General features: G+C 44.1%; 1 protein-coding gene and 1 long non-coding RNA gene across 2 annotated transcripts in view; one reads left to right on the top strand and one right to left on the bottom strand.

Annotated features, from left to right (window-relative positions):
- The window catches only part of LOC110078583 (uncharacterized), a 301,586-nt gene that overhangs the window by 277,097 nt on the left and 5,299 nt on the right, over positions 1-19,190 (top strand). The window lies entirely within an intron of this gene.
- On the bottom strand, positions 319-19,159 carry LOC110078568 (trans-1,2-dihydrobenzene-1,2-diol dehydrogenase). Its single transcript, XM_072976685.2, has 7 exons — positions 12,190-19,159; positions 9,272-9,383; positions 7,734-7,897; positions 5,260-5,512; positions 3,407-3,531; positions 1,329-1,479; positions 319-609 (listed from the first exon to the last, which is right to left on the bottom strand). Exons 1-7 carry the CDS (start codon positions 12,280-12,282, stop codon positions 476-478), a joined length of 1,032 nt encoding a protein of 343 aa, XP_072832786.2. The 5' UTR covers positions 12,283-19,159; the 3' UTR covers positions 319-475.

Genomic DNA, 19,190 nt, shown 5'->3' with positions numbered 1-19,190 from the left:
GATTGTACAGCTTGCCGAAGGTCCCATAGGCACCAGGGCGCACAGCCCCCTCAAGCCACACATCCATCAGTTGATCTCAATTCACATATTTTACAGGAAGAACAATGAGGATATGAACTCCCATTTGCTGGCTCCACATCCATGGAGCTACTACCAGCTCTAGTACAATGCATGCTGTTTTTCTGCATCTCCTAGGCCCATCATTCCAAACTTTGTCCCTCTCCCTGATTCCCACTCTTACTCTTTTTCCTTTTTCGGGGCAATATTCTCCTATGCAGCCCTCCTCATATGTTCAAAGTCATTCCAAAACTCATAGTCTAGGATTTGGAAAACAGTTTATTGACAATTTTACGTGCCCTAATGTCTTCCCCACCTTCACTTCTTCTCAATTCACACAGTCGAAGGCTTTCTGCAGAAACTGGGTAAATCTGTGCGGACTTTTTAGCTAAGCAAGCGATGTAGGGAACCTGAGATTTCAGACGAAAGAATTGGGAATGTGTTCCATGTCATCTTGAGCGTACAATACCCCTACTTGCCGGCGAACTTCATCTAGGATAGAGTTGATCAGCGCGCTGTCTGCATGAGTCAGAACTGGGCTTTCCTTCAAGCCTAAAAATGGAGCAGGAAGAGGGAAGACCAAGTTAAGACAGAGTACTCAGAGGTGACCACCTCTGCAACAGTGCCCCCCAAGGTGGAGATTCTGGTTCTTCATGGCCACATTCTGTTAAGAATTTGCTGAGGTCCAAATGCTGTGTCTTGGAGTTCAAACAAGAACATGTCAGCATGACAGGCAAATGACAGATTATGTGAGATCTAAGTCCCTTGGAACCAATACTTGCAGGGGCTTAGTCAAGGGTACTGTTCAGGCTGTATTTCATGATGAGCAAGTAAAGGCAAGCACAAGTGCTTCTTGTGCTTGCCCTTGGCAGAATGAAACTCCAACTTCTAAGATCTACGTGTTCTTTTCCGGTAATCTGAAAAAGTAATTTCCCCAACTTTGACCCTTGGTTGCAGAGCCATGGAAATCTGTATAGGCTGGGGAAAGCAATACCGGGTATTTCTCATTTCCTGGTTTTCTAGGGCAGACACAGCACCTCCAGTGGACAGGAGGCCACATGGCACCAAAAATATTTAGAGACCAACGAATATCAATAACAAAATTGGTTTTTATAGCAGTTAGTATACCTACAAAGCAGCCATATATGTTTGTGCTGCACTTTTTCCTCATCTCGCAACTCTGTTATTAAACCCAATAAATAAAGATATAAAGATATGCAGTTAGTAGCCACAGCGTCATCAAACAAGCCAGCAATATCTGAAATTAGCACCTTGGAGGAGACACTGTCGGACATGTTCTGCTTCGTAACGAAGACCAATGCTGTTGGAGAAGTGCACTGGCATCGGTGATGGAGGCAGGGGGAAGGACTCTCTTTGTCCGTTGACCACCAGCTCAATTGGGCACCAGAAAGTAGAAGGAATCTGAAGGGAGTGAGAAATTAGGCATGGGGGAGAATAAAAAACAAGCAAGAGGGGTTGGTGGAATCCCATACCAAATGTTGGGGTGTGTCACAAAATCTTTTTTTTTTTTTACAATGGCCTATCAGAGCTTGGAAAAATTTGTTTTGTACTACAAATCCCCTAAGCCCCCATCCAGCATAGCTAATGGCTTTCAGGAATTTTGAGGGTGGCCATCTTAAAAAAGTAACTTTCTCAAACCGTGGTGTCTCTTTTAAAACCTTGGAGAGATCCTCTGCAATGAGGAGACCATTTTCTTTCTCTAATGAAACATCACCTGATAATCCTGGACAAAAGCATGGAAAGTGTCACAAAATATTTTTCATACAGCTGCCAACAGTAGTTTGGAAAAAGTTACTTTTGGGGGCTACGGCTTCCCCAAATCCCACCCCTGCCCCCTACTGACTGCGAGGGAATCTACAGTTACCTGCCTGGCTAGCTTTAAACAGAGAGACAGAAAGACAACAGCACAATCTAATTTCCCAGTTTCGGCTTCCTTTCCCACAGAATGCCCCTCTTAAGACGCAAGTAGTAATAGACAGACTGTAAACTAGCTATTCTGGCATCGAGGAAAGCAATGTAAAACATATTTTCAAATGAACTAGAGGCGTGAAAGTAATGCAGTGGCTGAAATCCTGTTGCTTAGTGTCATAAGTTGCTCTAGCATTGGACATCTGAATCACTAAACCCCTGCCAATTCAACAGCCTACCATACTGTGATTTGCTATACTAATCAATAGGATTTCAGCCACTAAGTCATTGCAACCCTGAACACCTTACCAGCATCTCCCCTCCTCCGCAGGGGATCACCATCACTGCCACAGCTATAATAACAAATCATTACAGTTTAGTACAGTGGTTCTTAACCTTTGTTATGTGGATGCTTTTGAACTGCAACTCCCAGAAAGCCCAGTCAGGACAGTTGGTGGTGAAGGCTTCTGGGAGTTGCAGTCCAAAACTCCTGAGTAACCCAAGGTTAAGAACCAGTGAATATATCATATAGTCACAAACTGACCTGTTCTGTCCAACCCAGAGGCCCAGTTTACCAAGGCACAGGTAGACCTGTCTTCCAAGAGGGAAGGCAGGTCTATCAATACTCTAGTTAGGCCAGCCCTCTCTCTGCCTGGACACAGCTGCCTCTTCAGAGTCCCAGCTGAACACCTGGTCTGCCAAGCTACTGGGTAGAGATGCTCTCTGATGGCTCAGTGGCACCTGGTATACTGGTCATCTTTTCTCTGCTCTTCTCTAGCAGCCTGCTCTACTGGCTGTGTGTCAGAACATAGGCAAATATTGCTCAGGAGGCCTTGTGTACCACCATTTTTTTTCCAGTCATCATCATCATCATCTTAAAACTACAGAGCTGGAAGGCACCTTATAGATAACTGAGTCCATCCCCTGTCACCGAGGCACAGTGGGGAATTGAATTCCCAAACTCTGACTCTATAGCCAGATATCTGAATCACTTAAGTTATCCAGCAGTTTGTTCTATGGTGGTAGACCAGGCCGCTGGGAAGTCTGGGCGAAGGGGCACACCTTCTAATTTGGTTTCTTAGGACAAAATAGAGTCACCTTGCCCTAATGACAACCCTGGATGCATATTATGACAGCTGGCTCCTCCAGCTCAGTCCCCTACAGCAGTGGTCCCCAATCTTGGCCCTCCAGATGTTCTTGGACTTTGACTCCCGGAAATCCTGGCCAGCAGAGGTGATGGTGACGGCTTCTGGGAGTTGTAGTCCAAGAACATCTGGAGGCCCAAGGTTGGGATCACTGCCCTACAGTATTTGGGATTTTTTGCTTCTCCATCCTTGGGCTCTGATACAACTGAAATCAGTCTTGCCAGCTGGTCAGCCGCATTTCCTAAGCCTTTGGAGCCAAAAAAACCAGGAGTTACCTCAATCATGCCCTTAGTGCCATTAATACTCGCTCGATTGGGCATCTTAGCTGTCATGGTGCAGGTGAGAACAGCCTGACGGTGACGCGAATAATTCAGGATGATGGAAACTGTTTTGTCTACCCCTGAGAAGAACAAAATGCAGACAGCTCATCAGAAATCTTTACTCAGACTTTTGGTGAAACAGTCTTCTCTCATCAGATACATAAGCAGCTTCTTAAATTCAAATTTTAAATTTTAATATGTTAAAACTTTCATTTGAATATTTGTCTTCCATATTTTCCTCACAGAGCCCTCATTCTACCTCAGGTTGGCTCACAACTCCCCCTTCCTTTCAAATATCCTGGAAATGTCTCTGACTTTACCCTTGGATATAGCAGAGCAATTGGTGGAATAAGTATTTTTCTATATTTATTCCAAATTGAAAGCATATTATTTAAAGAATGGATTTTCAAGATTATTTTACTATGTTTTATTATATTGTACAGAAAGATTTTCAGGATTCAGATATAATTTTTGTATTCCTTATCCAAGCATATTAGGACTGAGATATAACATCAAGAGTGTGTATTATTTGATTGGCTGTATAATAAAACCTTAAATTAGGAAGACCGAGCCCTACTATTATTTGTGATTTATACCATCTCTTCTCATTAATATCTAACTTTTTAATCTCCATTACAAAATTTATTAAACATATTTTACGAATTTTTTAAGTTTCTTCAGTTATCTTTACCAATGACATTATAAATAAACAAATTATCTTCAGTAAAATCTTCATTTTACATGCTGCTATTCTACCAAACCATGAAAGTCCAATTTTCCTGAAATCATCTAATTTATGTTTAACATCTTGCTTCAATTTTAATTTTCCCTTTATTTCAGTCTTTTAAAATTTATTAGAATATTTATACATAAATACTTGACAGAGTTTTGAATATTAATATCAAATTCTTTCCTAATTATTTCTTTTTCATCTTTACTATAAACATCATTACATCCAATTTATGCCCATTTATTTGTAAACCAATTATCTCTCCAGATTCTTTCAAATGTACTCTTACTCCATCTATGATCTTTAATGGGTTTTCAATTGTTATTAAAGTATTATCAGCAAATAAACTAATTTTAATTCTGTGTATTCGCGAGGCTTTTCATGGCTGGGATCTAATGGTTGTTGTGGGTTTTTCAGGCTCTTTGGCTATGTTCTGAAGGTTGTTCTTCCTAACGTTTTGCCAGTCTCTGTGGCCACCATCATATCACAACAATACACCCACAACAAAAATACACTGATCACCATAATCACCCATGTCCTGAAAAGGACAAAAGCTGATCCAACAGCTATAAATGCTCAACTCCCAAACAAACTGCATCAGAGCACAGAGTGCTACTCCTGTGCTCTGAATATGCTGGCCACAGAGACTGGCGAAACATTAGGAAGAACAACCTTGAGAACACGGCCAAAGAGCCCGAAAAACCCTCAACAACCATAATTTTAATTCTATTTTTAATACCAATACCATGAATTAATTTATCTCCTCAAATAACATTTGCTAACAATTCTACAACTAAAAGAAATAATACTGGGGAAAGGGGACAACTTTGTTTAGTATGATGGCCTCGTGTCATTCCACTATTTATTAATATGACTGCAATGTTCTCGGAATATAATTGATCTATCATACCATTAAATCATTTCCCCAAGCCTAAAATTGTTATAGGCATTTTAATGTTGCCTGTTCCACTCAATCAGGTGCCTTAAAAATATCTAGTGAGATTAAGCATGCCTTCACCTTCTGTTTTATTACATTTGCTGCTCTTTCTGGTGAAAACACAACTAAATGAGTGCTAACCTGTATCGTGCAGAAATCCTGATGCCAGAATGGATTCTGGTTTCTCTCCATTGAAGACCATACAGGCAAACTGGATGCAGTAGCACCCGATATCCAAAAGGCCACCTCCCCCAAGCTCTTTCTCCACACATCTGGGGATGGAGAGCTGTGGGCTCCCAAATTCGGCATGGAGCACCATGACATCTCCAATAGAACCCTGGCTGAGCAAGGAGCGGATCCTCTCGGCAGCAGGGAAAAATCGACTCCAGAAGCCCTGGTGTAAAAAGATGGCAGGTAGGTTCGGGGGAGGGGGGAGACAAGAAAATATCAGAACATAACGCCATATTACCTTTATTAGGGCTAGCAGAAACTTTGCAAAATGCAAGTAAACTTTAGAGCCAGGATGGGGAATGTGTGGCTTCCTGATGTGCCAGACTACAAATCCCATCACCCCTCACATGCCATGTTTCTAGGGCTGAGGAAAGCCCCAGTCCAACATCATCCAGACGGCCACACACTAAACACTCTTGCATAAAGAGGAGAGAGATTTTGCTGGATATGATGAGAATGCTCCTAGGTTTGTAATTGCTACAGCCTCAACAGATCAGGGAAGTTTGATACCAGTTTAGTTTGAAAAGGGCAGGAGCAGGTAGACTTATTTCTGGTTCCCAGTGGTTTAACGACAGCAAGAAAGAAAGTATTCTAAATTAGGGTTCGGAGATCAGAAAATCTTGGGTGAATCCTGGGAGCAACAGGAAGAAATCTGTATGTCAATGGGTGTATGCAGAAGTCTACTTCTGATACTGAGAAAAAACTCCTGGCCTGAATGCATTTTCCAAGTACCTTGTTCCTCCGTTCTAGAAACAAACAAACAAAACCCGCACATGGTTGTTGTGGGTTTTTCGGGCTCCTTGGCCGTGTTTTGTAGGTTGTTCTTCCTGACGTTTCGCCAGTCTCTGTGGCCGGCATCTTCAGAGGACAGCAGAGACTGGCGAAACGTCAGGAAGAACAACCTACATTGGACCCTTGACTTACAGACGGCTTGACTTACAGACTTTTTGAGTTACAGACTTCTCTGGCCGCAAAATTTAGGTTTGACTTGCAGACTGAGATTTGACTTACAGACCAGAAAAAAACCAAAATGGAACAAAAATGGCCTGTTACGGGATTAATCGATTTTCAATGCACTGTAGGTCAATGGAGACTTGATTTACAGACTTTTTGACTTGAGAACCGCCTTCCAATACGGATTAAGTTCTCAAGTCAAGACCCCACTGTACAGAACACAGCCAAAGAGCCCGAAAAACCCACAACAACCATTAGATCCCAGCCATGAAAACCTTTGCGAATACATTGAAAACCCGCACAATCAGACTTGTGTCTGTGAAGATTCTCAGTCATCCAGGTGAGGTTATCTGGAAGCTGAGTCATGGTAGCTGGACTTCTTTCTTGTCAGTATGAAATGTTTCACTACCCATCCAAGTAGCTTCTTCAGTCTGAGGAGAGTTGGTGGGCAATCCCTGATCTATCCTCCACCTTGGTTTCACTTCCCCCCCTGCTCTGAATAGGCTGGTTAGAAGGACAAAGGACTGGGGCTGAGAGATAATCCCACTTCTGCAGTCCTTCTCCACCCATTGTCATGGGCCATTAACGGTCGTTAACAGTGATCTTTCTGGTGTGCCTGATCCTAATCTTTCTGGGGAAGGATGAAGGGGCAGCATGATAAATAGGAGACAGATTGTATCTAAAGCCTCCACCCCTGCTGAGTGTGGTATGTTCTATATGCACATATATGACCTTCCTGACCCCTCTCTCAAACCACCTATCTTCTCATTGCAGTCTTGTTCTTCTGTCATTTTAACAAAGGTGGATTTAAAATGTAAAAATCTTAGTCTTACTAATACCTTGGAAATCACATTGTATTTTATACAGTAATGTTAGATTTAACCCATAATGTTAAAATTTTGCATAAAGATGGAGGCCAAGCAAACAAGTACAGTAGGATCCCCCCTTATCCACAGTGGATCTGCTCTACCATTTCCCAGGAATGCCAGAAACTGCAGATAGTAGTGAACCTTATACTGTATACAACATACAAGGAGTCAGGAGAAAGGCAACAAGGGGGTGGAACAAAGGCTGCAAGACCCACCCCCTTCTATGCTATATATAAGGCTGTAGTGAATCATGGATAAAAAACCAGCTGTGGATGCAGTGGTCTTATTGTATATTTAATTTTTTTTTAAAAAAATAACATTTAAAAGTAACACTGAAACATTACTTTCAAAATGTTATTTGCAAATTGTGTGTCCCTATGTCCTTTTTATTCAATACAAAAGCAACTATTTAATATCAACACAATTCCAGACTCTCTAAGCCCACTCATTACTTTCCCTGTGGTTTCTGGAGTTTACAGTGGGCCCTCCGCATACCACAGGCTGTCACTGAGACCGTTGTACTCCCCAATTCGACCTGAAGAGGGCTCTCTTGCGGCTCACCTCCATAAAGAAGACGTTTTTCTCTTGAGCGGCCTTCACCATTGTCTTCACCTCTGCTGCGTTCATACCCATGGGCTTCTCACACAACACATTCTTCCCAGCCTGGATGAAGAGCAGGGAGGAGGGAAGGTGATACGGATTCAGCACACCTATGTGCACTATCTCTGAAAGAGAGAGAAGGAGGGTACCTCAGGTTTGATATGAGTAGAAAGTGGGATGGGAGATGGGGAGAATCTGGATTTTTGTCCTTCACTCTATTTTGCTCCAGTTCACACCCGCTTGGAGCAATGCAAACAAATGCTGGACAAGGCTTGCAGTGTTAAAAAGATGGACAAACTGAATGTTAGAGGTCAGTACTGTCATCAATTTACCAACATTTGTTCCTGTAACAACAACCTGTAACAAATCTAATATAATCTTGTACCTCAAGAGGCTGGTAGTCTCCCACATAGTCTCTGATAACACTGGCATAAGAAAAGAAAAAAAAAACATGATCAACAGACCGGTTGATTATCAGGACAGAGCTCCCCTCTTTAGAAGTAGCAAAAATTGTTAGGCTCATGGGGAACAGCACATTCCTTTCACAGATTTAGAAATACTTGTTTCAGATAATGTGCCATTTCCACATAAATGGTTCCTTTGTTGAGTTTGTGTCAGATGGTCCTTCAACCTCTGTTTAAACATCTCCAACTTTCTGCTTCATAAACTTGCAAACTAAAGATAAAAAGATTACCAGTGGAACTTGGAAAATTTGCTACATTGGATGGAGGATTCTGTGAAATGTAGTGTATAAGGATTTCCCCCCAAAATCTACCAAGAAGCCCTTGCTGTCATAACCACCTACAACAGGCACCGGGACTGTGCATTCCTCTAGATGTTACCAGACACTAATTCCCATCCTCCCTCATTTCTGTGTTAATGGGAGTTGTAGTACAACCACAGCTGGAGAGTTCCAGGTCTTCCAGACCTTCCTGACATCTTTTGCATTCAGGATTAAGCAGCAGCAGCAGCTTCAGCTCCATCTTCATGTTGCTCCCTCATCTCTAGCTTGACTATCAATTCTCTGGGTGTCCATTGCCTGATGACACCCAGGCCTACATAGTCCTCCTGACTGGTAGCCACTGATAAACATATCTGCCATGATCTTCCAGTATTTCACTTGAGAAAGCCCCCAAAACCTGAATCAACATAATCTGGACAAAACTCTGTGCTTCTCTGCTTGGAAGCCAGCATGCATATTTATGTGTATGTAAGAAGGGAGTATTTATGTGTATGTAATTGGGGTGTGGTGGCGCTGTGGGTTAAACCACAGAAGCCTCTGTGCTGCAAGGTCAGAAGACCAGCCGTCATAAGATCGAACACACGCGATGGAGTGAACTCCCTTCGCTTGTCCCAGCTCCTGCCAACCTAGCAGTTCGAAAGCACATAAAAATGCGAGTAGATAAATAGGTACCACCACGGTGGGAAGGTAACAGTGTTCCTTTACCTAAGAAGGGAGTTCTTTCGTTTTGGGGTTTTAGAGGGATGATGCTACTCACCCACATCTGGATCCTCGGCAAGTTCCGCATAAGACCCATAGGCCTTGGGGATGCCATGGGTTTTGGCGTATTCCTCAGCTCGGCTGAGATCACGAGAAGCAATGGCCACCACCTGGAAAGCATGAAGAAGATAAGAGGGACAATTTGCCTATTTCTAAATTCTTCAGCCTGGTAAGCCAAATTCCAATTTGGGAAGGTCTCCATGACCTTTTTCCTGATTTCCCCCCCCCCCCACTGAACTGTATAAAATACTGTAGAATGGCCAGTTAGGGCACCAACTGAAGATCAATGTGAGTTCTTGAACGTCATGGACCCCTGAGACCAGACAAGCAATACTGCATGCTAAGGAGCACATCCACCCAGTAAAACAATTGATTTGGCTTTAATTTGGCAAAACTGGCTGTTCTTGGTAGTTTAACTAAAAATTCACCTCTAATGGAAGCTTGCCATGCTTCTGGGTTTTCTTGTTTTCCCTAGCCAAATAGAAATTCTTTTGAGTTTCAGAAGAAGGTGGAAAGTGGAAATGAGGAAGGTTCAAAGTTCTCGGCGGCCCCATGTATGAAGAGTGGATGATGAATTCCAAAAATACTGGCTGGGGTGGTGGTGGTGGTTTGAAGTCACAATTTATCCCCACAGACCTCCTGCAGACTGTAACTATCTCTATTGAAGAAACAATGGCCATAAGACTTTAATAAAAGCATATAATTTTGGAACTACCCACAAGAATTTGGTGCACAGCCTGAAGAAGATGAATTTTCATTGAAAGCTCACTGTTTGCTTTCTGATATTTTTTTATTTTATTTTTTATTTACTTAATGGTCCAATAAAGGTATTACTTGTTCTTACATTTGTAAAGAAAGATGAAGGAGTTTAGCCAGCAGAAGTTGCCAAAGTGAAGGTGCACAGCATCTAAAGCTTGCCACATTATTTTATTATACGAAGCAAAATATCGCATAAACTTCTCTGTCTATTCCGGATAGCAAAAATACAGGCACAATCACACCAGAATGGGGCGCTTTAATCCATGCAATTGCCTTTAAAGTGACCTCTTTGTCTGCCAGGAAATTGCTCCAGCTGAGCCCCATAAAGCAGAAGCCCTACAGCTAGAGGTCCAGATTGGGGTTGGGCTGGGGTGCTTTCCCCCATGTGTCTTGTGACAGCCAGGGAAAAGTCTGCATTGGGCCAATCCCCAACCAGTCCAGATTGTGATCTATATCCCTGTGGGATCAAACCCCTGGCTAACATTTTGCCACCTGGTTGTTGTGGGTTTTTCGGGTTCTTTGGCCATGTTCTGAAGGTTGTTCTTCCTAAAGTTTCGCCAGTCTCTGTGGCCTGCATCTTCACAGGACAGTGCTGTCCTCTGAAGATGCCGGCCACAGAGACTGGCGAAACGTTAGGAAGAACAACCTTCAGAACACAGCCAAAGAACCTGAAGAACCCACAACAACCATTAGATCCCGGCCGTGAAAGCCTTCGCGAATACATTTTGCCACCTGTTACTGCTATCCAGATCTTGTCCCTCTGAAGCCCATGAAATGGAGGCAAGAGATTGTCAGGACATGGACTATATAGATTGGGCCAAGATAGAAAGGAAGGAAAGGGGTTTTTATGGTGTGGTAAAGTGAGACGCTACATCACTTTGTCTGTGGACCCTATGCGGACAGCGATGAGGGAGAAGCACTCCAAGATAAAACCAAGGCCAAGCTCCACTCTACAAGTTCTAGGGTGACTGTTAGTTAATAAAGAGAGGAGGGCTTGGTAGGAAAAATAAGAGGTACCTCGGTCCAATTACACCTCAAGGGAAATGTCTGGTTCCTGCTATTACCACATCTCATCTTCAGGCACAACATTCCTTCAGAGCTCCCTGCCTGAGCAATCAGAGTTACAAAGAAAGCTTATGCTTGCCTCTGCAAGAAGCAAGAGTTGAGGCAGGAAGCCCTGGCACCAAAGAACAAACATTTTATTTCTTAAAATCATTCTGCTACTAGCTGGATTGTTTAACTTGACCCTCAGGCAAGTGGGGTTGAGATGAAAGGATACAACATCCAAACAAAGCTACCAGAGAGAGAGAGAGAGAGAGAACCTTGGGGTTCACTTAGGTCACCCAGGGACAGAGAGAGAAGAGTGAAAATGGGTCCCTGAGAGGTTCTATCCTCTGGTACTAGCTATACTAGATATGGGTCGCTTTTTAGGCAAGGGAGAATTACGTTCTGGGATTCTCCATAAAGTAACCTAATGTTGGCAGGTGCTGTCAAACAGGAACCCAGTTTTAGCAACCGTAACAGGGCCTTCAAGGTAAGGAGTGAGATATTTACTGGTTCTGCACACATGGAAAACGGCCCTCCTGTTTCCCAGTGTCCTGCGTAGTAAATTCCACTGCAAACTGCTAGCGTGTAAAGGCTGGGCTTATCTAGCTAACATTTTCAGATTTCATAATTACATCAGGGATTGGAACAAAAGCCTTCAGTTCAAGAAAATATTTTTTCTCCCCATCCTTTCTCCTTTAGGAAGTTTCCTTATTCCTAAACTTAATACCAAAGCAACAGGAAGTTTGCTGATTCCCAGTGGATATCCCTTCTTTATTTGTACATGTGAAGTTTAACTGTTCCCACTGCACTTAGTTACTTGCCTATGAAGAGAGACTGGGATGGGCGGAAAATTTGGGTTATAACTCCCATGATCCCCGAGCCACTGTTGTCTGGGGGATACTAGGAACTGTTGTGTAAAAAAGGCACCTTTCCCCCAAGTTCTGCTCATGGGGAAATTAGGCTAGAGGTAATAAGAAAAGGGGAAAACACTGAATTTCTGACACAGACCCATGAAAAAGGCGGGGGCCTGTCTCAAGCAGGAATGCCCCTCCCAACTCAGAAAACTCCATCAGGTTTACACACACCCCTCCCTCCACTCCTCACGACTACCTGGTGGTCTTCTGGCGGCAAAGTCTTGAGGGCGGCTAGGAAATCGTGGGCGATCTTCCCCGCTGAACAGATTCCCCATCGGGTGGCCACCATGGCAGGAAAGAGCGAGCCGCTTCAGCAGAGTCGGGAGGAAATGGAAGTAAAATCAGGACACGGGGTTGCAAAGAAGGAGAGTTTGCGGCTTGGCAGCGCTCAGGACGCCTCCAGCTGATGTAGGAGGGATGGCAGGCGACCAACCGAGGGAGGGAAAGGTCCGGGATGGAGGGGAGGGAGCAGGGAGGAGAGACTTACGTAAAGAAAAGGGGGAAACAAAGCACTGCACTCAGGATTTCTTTTATAGCAGATCCGTGGATTCCCAAAAGCGGAGTCTTCCGACTGTTTTACAGTTCCCATCATCCCCAACCAGCCTGGCCCATGGTCACGGATAGCGGGTGTTTGAGTCTAGGAACATGGGACGATCCAGGGCGGGGAATGACTGCTTCAGACGCTGATGGAATAGAACTGCCATCATTCCTGGGGATCGACCGGCTAGGCGAGGATAATGGGGAGAGGAATCCACAACAGCAGGAGGGATAAGACTTCCCTAATTCTGTTCTAGGTAAAGGAGAATACCTGCTCTCCTCAGATAGGATTCCTAAGAGCCACAGGGCTGAAATTCAACAGGTGACATCTTAGAACATCTTAGATAAGCAGGGGTGACGGGCACCATTTTGCTTATTGGATTTTCAGCAGACAGGTTGCTCTTCAAGGCCACGGCATGAATGCAAGGGACTCAAGATGTTTAGTAGCCCATTAGGAACCAGAAGAAGAAGTAATAGAAGTAGTTAAGGTTTTCTGATCTGTTCTAGACTGAAGGACGTCTACAGGGATTTTTCCTGGTGAAGGTGCAACATTGCATAGGAATACATCAGCAGAATCATGTGGCTTGTGCACTCCTCAGTGAATTGCGTTTTATCAACAAATAAATTTAGGACTGAAGTGCCTTCCCCTTCTCTCCAGAGAGCCATGCTCCAGTTTTTCAATTTCATTTTAAAGATAGAACCAGAAAATAAGTTGCCATATTTTTTTTTCCTTTCTGAGAATGGGGTAGAGCAATAGTTCCCAACCTTGGGCAATCCAGATGTTCCTGGACTGCAATTCACAGAAGCCTTCACCACCAGCTGTGCTGGCCAGGGTTTCTGGGAGTTGCAGTCCAAGAACACCTGCATTACCCAAGGTTGGGAACCACTGGAGTAGAAGATCAGGTTTTCTTGCAAGGATTTGGCGTCCTTGTGCAAAGCCAGCAGTAGAAAGAAGGCACCTGCATCTTCTGAAACCACATGATTTAGAGTGACGGTGGACCATCTGCAGCCCAACAGATGTAGGTGAGTTCAGGCTATCTTTTAACAGCCTCTTGCAATTGATTGATCCGGATCATTGATAAAGGCAAGCTGGTGCTGCTGTGGAGGAAACAAGAGTGAGATCCTAGGCACTTTGGCACTTCCCATCCCTCAAGAGTTGGCCACTGCCACACACACCCCAAAGTGCAGCTTATGACAGGGGAAAAAGATCCCCATCCCTTCTCCAGTAGAGGCTCAAAGCAAGGGAAAGAGGAAAATAAGGTTGCCAGGTTTTTTTAATCAACCTTGATCTTGTGCCTTAACTACATTCCCAGAAATTTAGCAGGTGAATGTTTGCCTATTGTTGATAAAGTGAATGGAAAAATCTCATTGCTCTGTGTGTGGGGGGGGGAGGAAGGCACAGAGGTAGGACCAATAAAATTGGTAGTGGGTACCATCCTAAGAAAGGAATCAACAGGATACAGTACAGCAGCCTTCTTCAATTTAGTTCCTTCCAGATGGGAGAGACAGCAGCTCTCCACATCCTTAACCTGCTGACTATGGATCGTGGGGTTTTTGGTCCATGATCCCTGCAAGACATCTGCCTAGAGAAAGTTTACACTGATGTGGGAGATGGGGAGATAGAAGGGGGAAGTGTTTCTAGGAAAGGATCAGAACAACAGGAGGACATGACTAGAAAGGGACCTCTCTGATCCTGTCCCTAGGACAAAGGACTGATGTGAATGGCCCTTAACCAGTTACAGTATATGTTTTACACTGCAAGAGCACAGAGGTGGTCTAGACCTACAGTTTCTAGATTTATAATGACTAGGAGGTCATTGTCTCTCCATCTTGGATTGCAAGGCCGGTCTGCCACTTTCTGCTGATTGATCTGCCCCAGAAAATCCATCTGGGACTTTTTAACATAGTAGCATTGGGCAAGAAGAGCACTAGTACAGTTTATTGAATGGATAGGATGTCAGATTAGGATTCAGGAGGCCTGGACTGAAATCTTCTCTCGGCCATGAAAGTCCACTGGAAGATGGCAATAGTAAAGCATCCTTGAACATCTCATGTATCTTAGAAACTCTGTTAAGTGGGAAATGAGTTGGCAGCACATAACAATAACTTTAGACACTCCTTGTTTCTTCTGCCCACCAGTTTATTGTAGTGATAAATATAATAAATTAATGCTTATAAACATATGCTTATTGGAAGTGGCTGGCCTCTTGTTTTCACCAGGGTGGAGCTCAGGTTCTTGGAAAGAGTGATGATGGAGGCACAGGATCCCAAAGTTTGAGAACTAGTGGCATACAAAGGGATAGAAGCAGAGCACGTGGAATATTCTCCCCCCCCCAAAGTATGACATGAAATTCAAGCCTAGGTCACCTTGTCTTCTGTTTGCTCCAAAAGCTGATTTATAGAATGAAGAGCTGCAGTGCTGAGGAACATGAAATTGGAGCTGAGTGCCTCTCAGATCCAGCTGGACCGAGAAAAGAGCAAAAATTGCAACCTGTACCGATCTGTTCTGAGTAGAAATTTGCAATCTCAGTACATCCTATCAATGTTATTTTTTGCAGTTGTTATTAACTCACAACTCAGAAACTTTTCCTTTTTTTGTTACCACTCCACATTGGCTTGGGGGGGGGGGCGGGTTCTGGACATTGAGGTCAAAAAAGTAACAATTCCAAGTTGTAGCTTTACTAGGAACAACAGGGGTAACAAATCATCTTGTTTTACAAGAGCTTGAAAACCTTACTTCATAGACTACAAACTACAGATTGACCCTGCCAGCGTGGTTGTCCCGGCTGAGGACTCTTGCTCCCCAAAAAGCTTTAAATGATGCACACTATCTGGCTTTAGGGACCAAATCCCACATGCCCTTACAATGTGGACACACACACATTCATGGGCTCACACCCCCATATGCATGTGTGTAAGTGTAAAAAGCAGAGCAGAGTGAGCGGGGAGAGAGAAGAGAGACATTTGTCCAATTCTCTCTCTCTCTCTCTCAGACACACACACACACACAGCCTGACACTGGAGCAATCTAGGTGTTTGCATAGGAACAAAACCATCCTAACTGTTGCAAATAAACAATAGTAGGTTCCAACCCTAGACCAATCTGGAACGGATTTGTCCCCATTAGGGAGGGGCTGGAATGCTCTAACGAGAATGTCCTGTCAATTTTTTTTAGAGCACGTTTAACCATTCCTGCAGGGGGGTACAGAGCGGGCTAAAGTGTAGCCAACCTCATCATGCCTTGGCAGATTCCCTTTGGTTCAGCTGCACTGCTCTTAAGACTGGCAAGAGGAGAGTAAGCATAGAGCGCAGAGATGCGGTTTTCTCTGGACCTACTGGGAAAATAGAGGTGAGCCAGTCCATCCTGGAATCTTGGCTCTCTGCTTCTCCCTCGTCCTCAACCTGGATTCTAATTGTCTAAACCAGAGATGCTAACTTGTGCATTCATAATCTGCTTTTCTGAGTTTGCCAACTATTTCTCTTGTGCTTTTAGCAACTACTTCATCTGCAGAAATCAGAAAGGCCTGCAAGGTATCAATGTTCCATTTTGGTTGGTAACTGCCGGGTTCCCTACTGCTAGACCGAGAGGGACTGGGATGAATTTGGACGTCACTGTCCCTATAACAAGTTTTGTTTCACTCAATGTGTTGTAAGTCTTGCTTCTGTTTTCCAGACAGGGAAGACAAGTAGGGCCCTGATCCTACTGCACCTTGGGAAAGAAGACAGGCAGAAATGACAGGCTGGGGGGTGGCCTGAGCTGGAGTAGGGACAGAGCCTTATTCACCTGTTAGGAGACACCACAAATCTTCAATCAGAGATGGGAAGGAATCCTGCCACAATCTTTGCAGAATTCTTGCCACTCTGAGGCAGGAATTCTGCAAGTAGTGGACAAGAAGGGCTGACAATCAGACTGAGTTGGCTGGATAGCTCAGTGAGTTAGGTACCTGGCTGCAGAACCAGAGGCTGGGAGTTCAAATCCCCACTGTGCCTCCAGGGAAAAGAGCCAGCCTGTGTAGCCTTGGGCAAACTGCACAATCCCAGGGTGCTCCTCTCCCCTCCACAGAAGAAGCCAGTGGCAAACACTTCTGAGTAAGTTTGATGGCTTAGAACTGAGCAGATGAAACCAAAAGATAAAAACAACAAGCCACTATTTCAATGTTATAGAAAAGCAGAATGGAGGAAGCGTTTGGCTGTGGATCAAGAGATGTCAGAATTTTTGATAAGTAGTCATCCTTCTGAGAACGTTCCAGAAAGAGGACACCACCATAGAGAAGACCTGACCCCCCCCCCCCAAGACACCCAGTAGGCTTGCCAGGTCTTTGGACACCAGCTGAAATTGCAAGGAATCGCCCTACATCTTGCTGGAATTTTATTTGCAACCTGGCATGCTGCCTGTGGTTTTGAGTGACTAGGAGGGACTTTTCTGGGCTAGGGTAACTGTCAATCTATCCATCACTAACCAATCATTTTCTCTTGCCTCCGAATTAAAAGAGAGCCCCGCCTCTCTGCTGAGTGTTCCTTGTGCACTTTTCTATTTCTATTGCAAAGCAAGGGGAATTTTAACCAGAATTTCACAACTCTGCCATACATCTCTGGGGTTCCAGCCAGGGTAGGGAAATGTGCCAGAGAAGGCTTATCGTCTTTTCCAGAGAATGTTTCCTTCTCATGATGTGCTCAAAGGAGGATAGCCTCAGCTTCAACATTTTTGCCTCCAGAGATAGTACAGGCTTGATTTGATCTAGGACCCACTTGTTCATCTTTCTGGCAGCCCAGGAAAATTGAGGAGACATTTCTAGTATACTGTATGCCTTCTGCAAATGGCCACTAGGGGGCTGTATCTTTTCATTTTTAGGAAATAGTATTGGTTTTCTGCAAGCCAGCAAGTGTGGGAAGCGATAAGGCCAGAAATGGCCACAGATTCAATGCTCACCTGTGGAATGCTGCTCATCTCTTTGTTCTGATCCTGCGCTAGTCTCAGTGCAAAGCTTAAAGAAAAGTAAGGTAGTGCCCATAGCCAGCAGTTTGGAGATAATCTCTTCTTTTTTTTTAACTTCAGCTTTCAGAATTCCACCCATCCACCCCCTGCAACATTTTGTAGTTGGTCACTGTGACATTGCACGTCTAATCTCTCAGACACTGTAGCCTGGAAGGATTTGCATGCTGGGAATGAAAACACTGAAAGAGCAAATGGGACTCATTTCTCTTAATATGTGACCTGATCCTAAAGACTTGCTAAGGTTGTAAGTTGTGTCACTTCAGCAGGCCTCATAGCATTGCCAAAAAGAGAGAGTGCATTTTAACTATGGTTATTTCTTCTTCCTTCACAATCTGAGACTCTCAACTTTAGTTTATTAAACATTTCTGTTTGCCTGAAAGAGAGTTTTCCTTATTCAGAGGCTGACAGGGCTTGGCATCAAGGCGTCTTCCCCTCAGAGCTATGCTAAGACATGGGGCCTGTCCTGCTGACCCACAGATTCTAACAATTGTCCTCTGTTTCAGCCGTCCCAGAAGGACGGGGTAGTGCAGGATTTTGCTATTGTGAACAAAAGCCAGCACAGCAAAAGAACCAAACAGAAGTGAAAACCTGAAAACCTGCGGGTGGAAAGAAGAAAAAGAATAAGGGCGCAGAGGTTGGCCACAGACCAGTTTTTCCTCAGACCTTCCTTTCCTGTCAGTGCTTCTCCCTCTGTTCCTCCCACTCCCCTCCCCTCCAACCTCATAATCCTTCAACCAACTGTCTATTCCTGGCTTAATCCGACTGCAGCTGGCCAGCCTCGTGCAACTTTGGCTCCTTCCCCCCACCTATAAATAAGGTTTCCAACTGGCTAGATGGGGTGTGGGAATCTGAAACGGAGTTTGATCTCCTGAAAGCAGACAATGAAGAGTTTTGTGGCCTGAAGATAAGTAGGGTGATCCTTTTTACGTCCTGAAGATCTAACTCAAGATCTTGGAAATCTGTGATCTAGAGATCAGAGAATACTGTATAAACACAACTCCTTTTGGGGGTGGACTACAACTCCCAGAATACCTCATCCTGGCTGGGAGACTTTGGTAACTGTTATTCCAAAAGAAAACACTCCAAGATCTTGAACTGCTGTTCAAGGCAAAGTTGTCAATCTTGTCCATGAGTGACTGAATTTGATCCAGTTTATTTCTACTTAGTTTCATTAATTTTAGGAAGTCCCAGTCATGCCATTATGAAAGGGCAGTTGTCTGGGCCCCCAAATTGCACCAGGGCTAGTGTATGTGTATTGCAAGGAGTCAAATAATATTTGTTATTATCCAAAGAAGGAGGGGTTGCAAAATCATGGAGTTGAGAATATATAATTAACTGAATACAATAGAGGAGAGGCCCCAGAGTAATGGTCCATCCATTTTTGTATTCTCTGATCTCCTCTGGATTAGGGAAGAAAAATACTTTTTTGGAATACTACACCTAGAAATCCCCAAATATAATACTGCTCCACATACGTAGCATTTGAATGTACAGCTGGAAAAGTGTGCACATTGCTGCCTTATTTTAGGTCAGCCTGGTGGACATGGTGGTGCTGTGGGCTAAACCGCAGAAGCCTGTCCGGCAGGGTCAGAAGACCAGCAGTCATAAGATCAAATCCACGCTTCCGTCACTTTGTCCCGGCTCCTCACCAACCTAGCAGTTCG

The sequence above is a fragment of the Pogona vitticeps genome, chromosome 6 (assembly GCF_051106095.1).
Source record: "Pogona vitticeps strain Pit_001003342236 chromosome 6, PviZW2.1, whole genome shotgun sequence".
In the NCBI taxonomy this organism is placed as follows: domain Eukaryota; kingdom Metazoa; phylum Chordata; class Lepidosauria; order Squamata; family Agamidae; genus Pogona; species Pogona vitticeps.
Note: the sequence above shows the minus strand (reverse complement) of the source record. Positions and strands in the feature narration are given on the sequence as shown.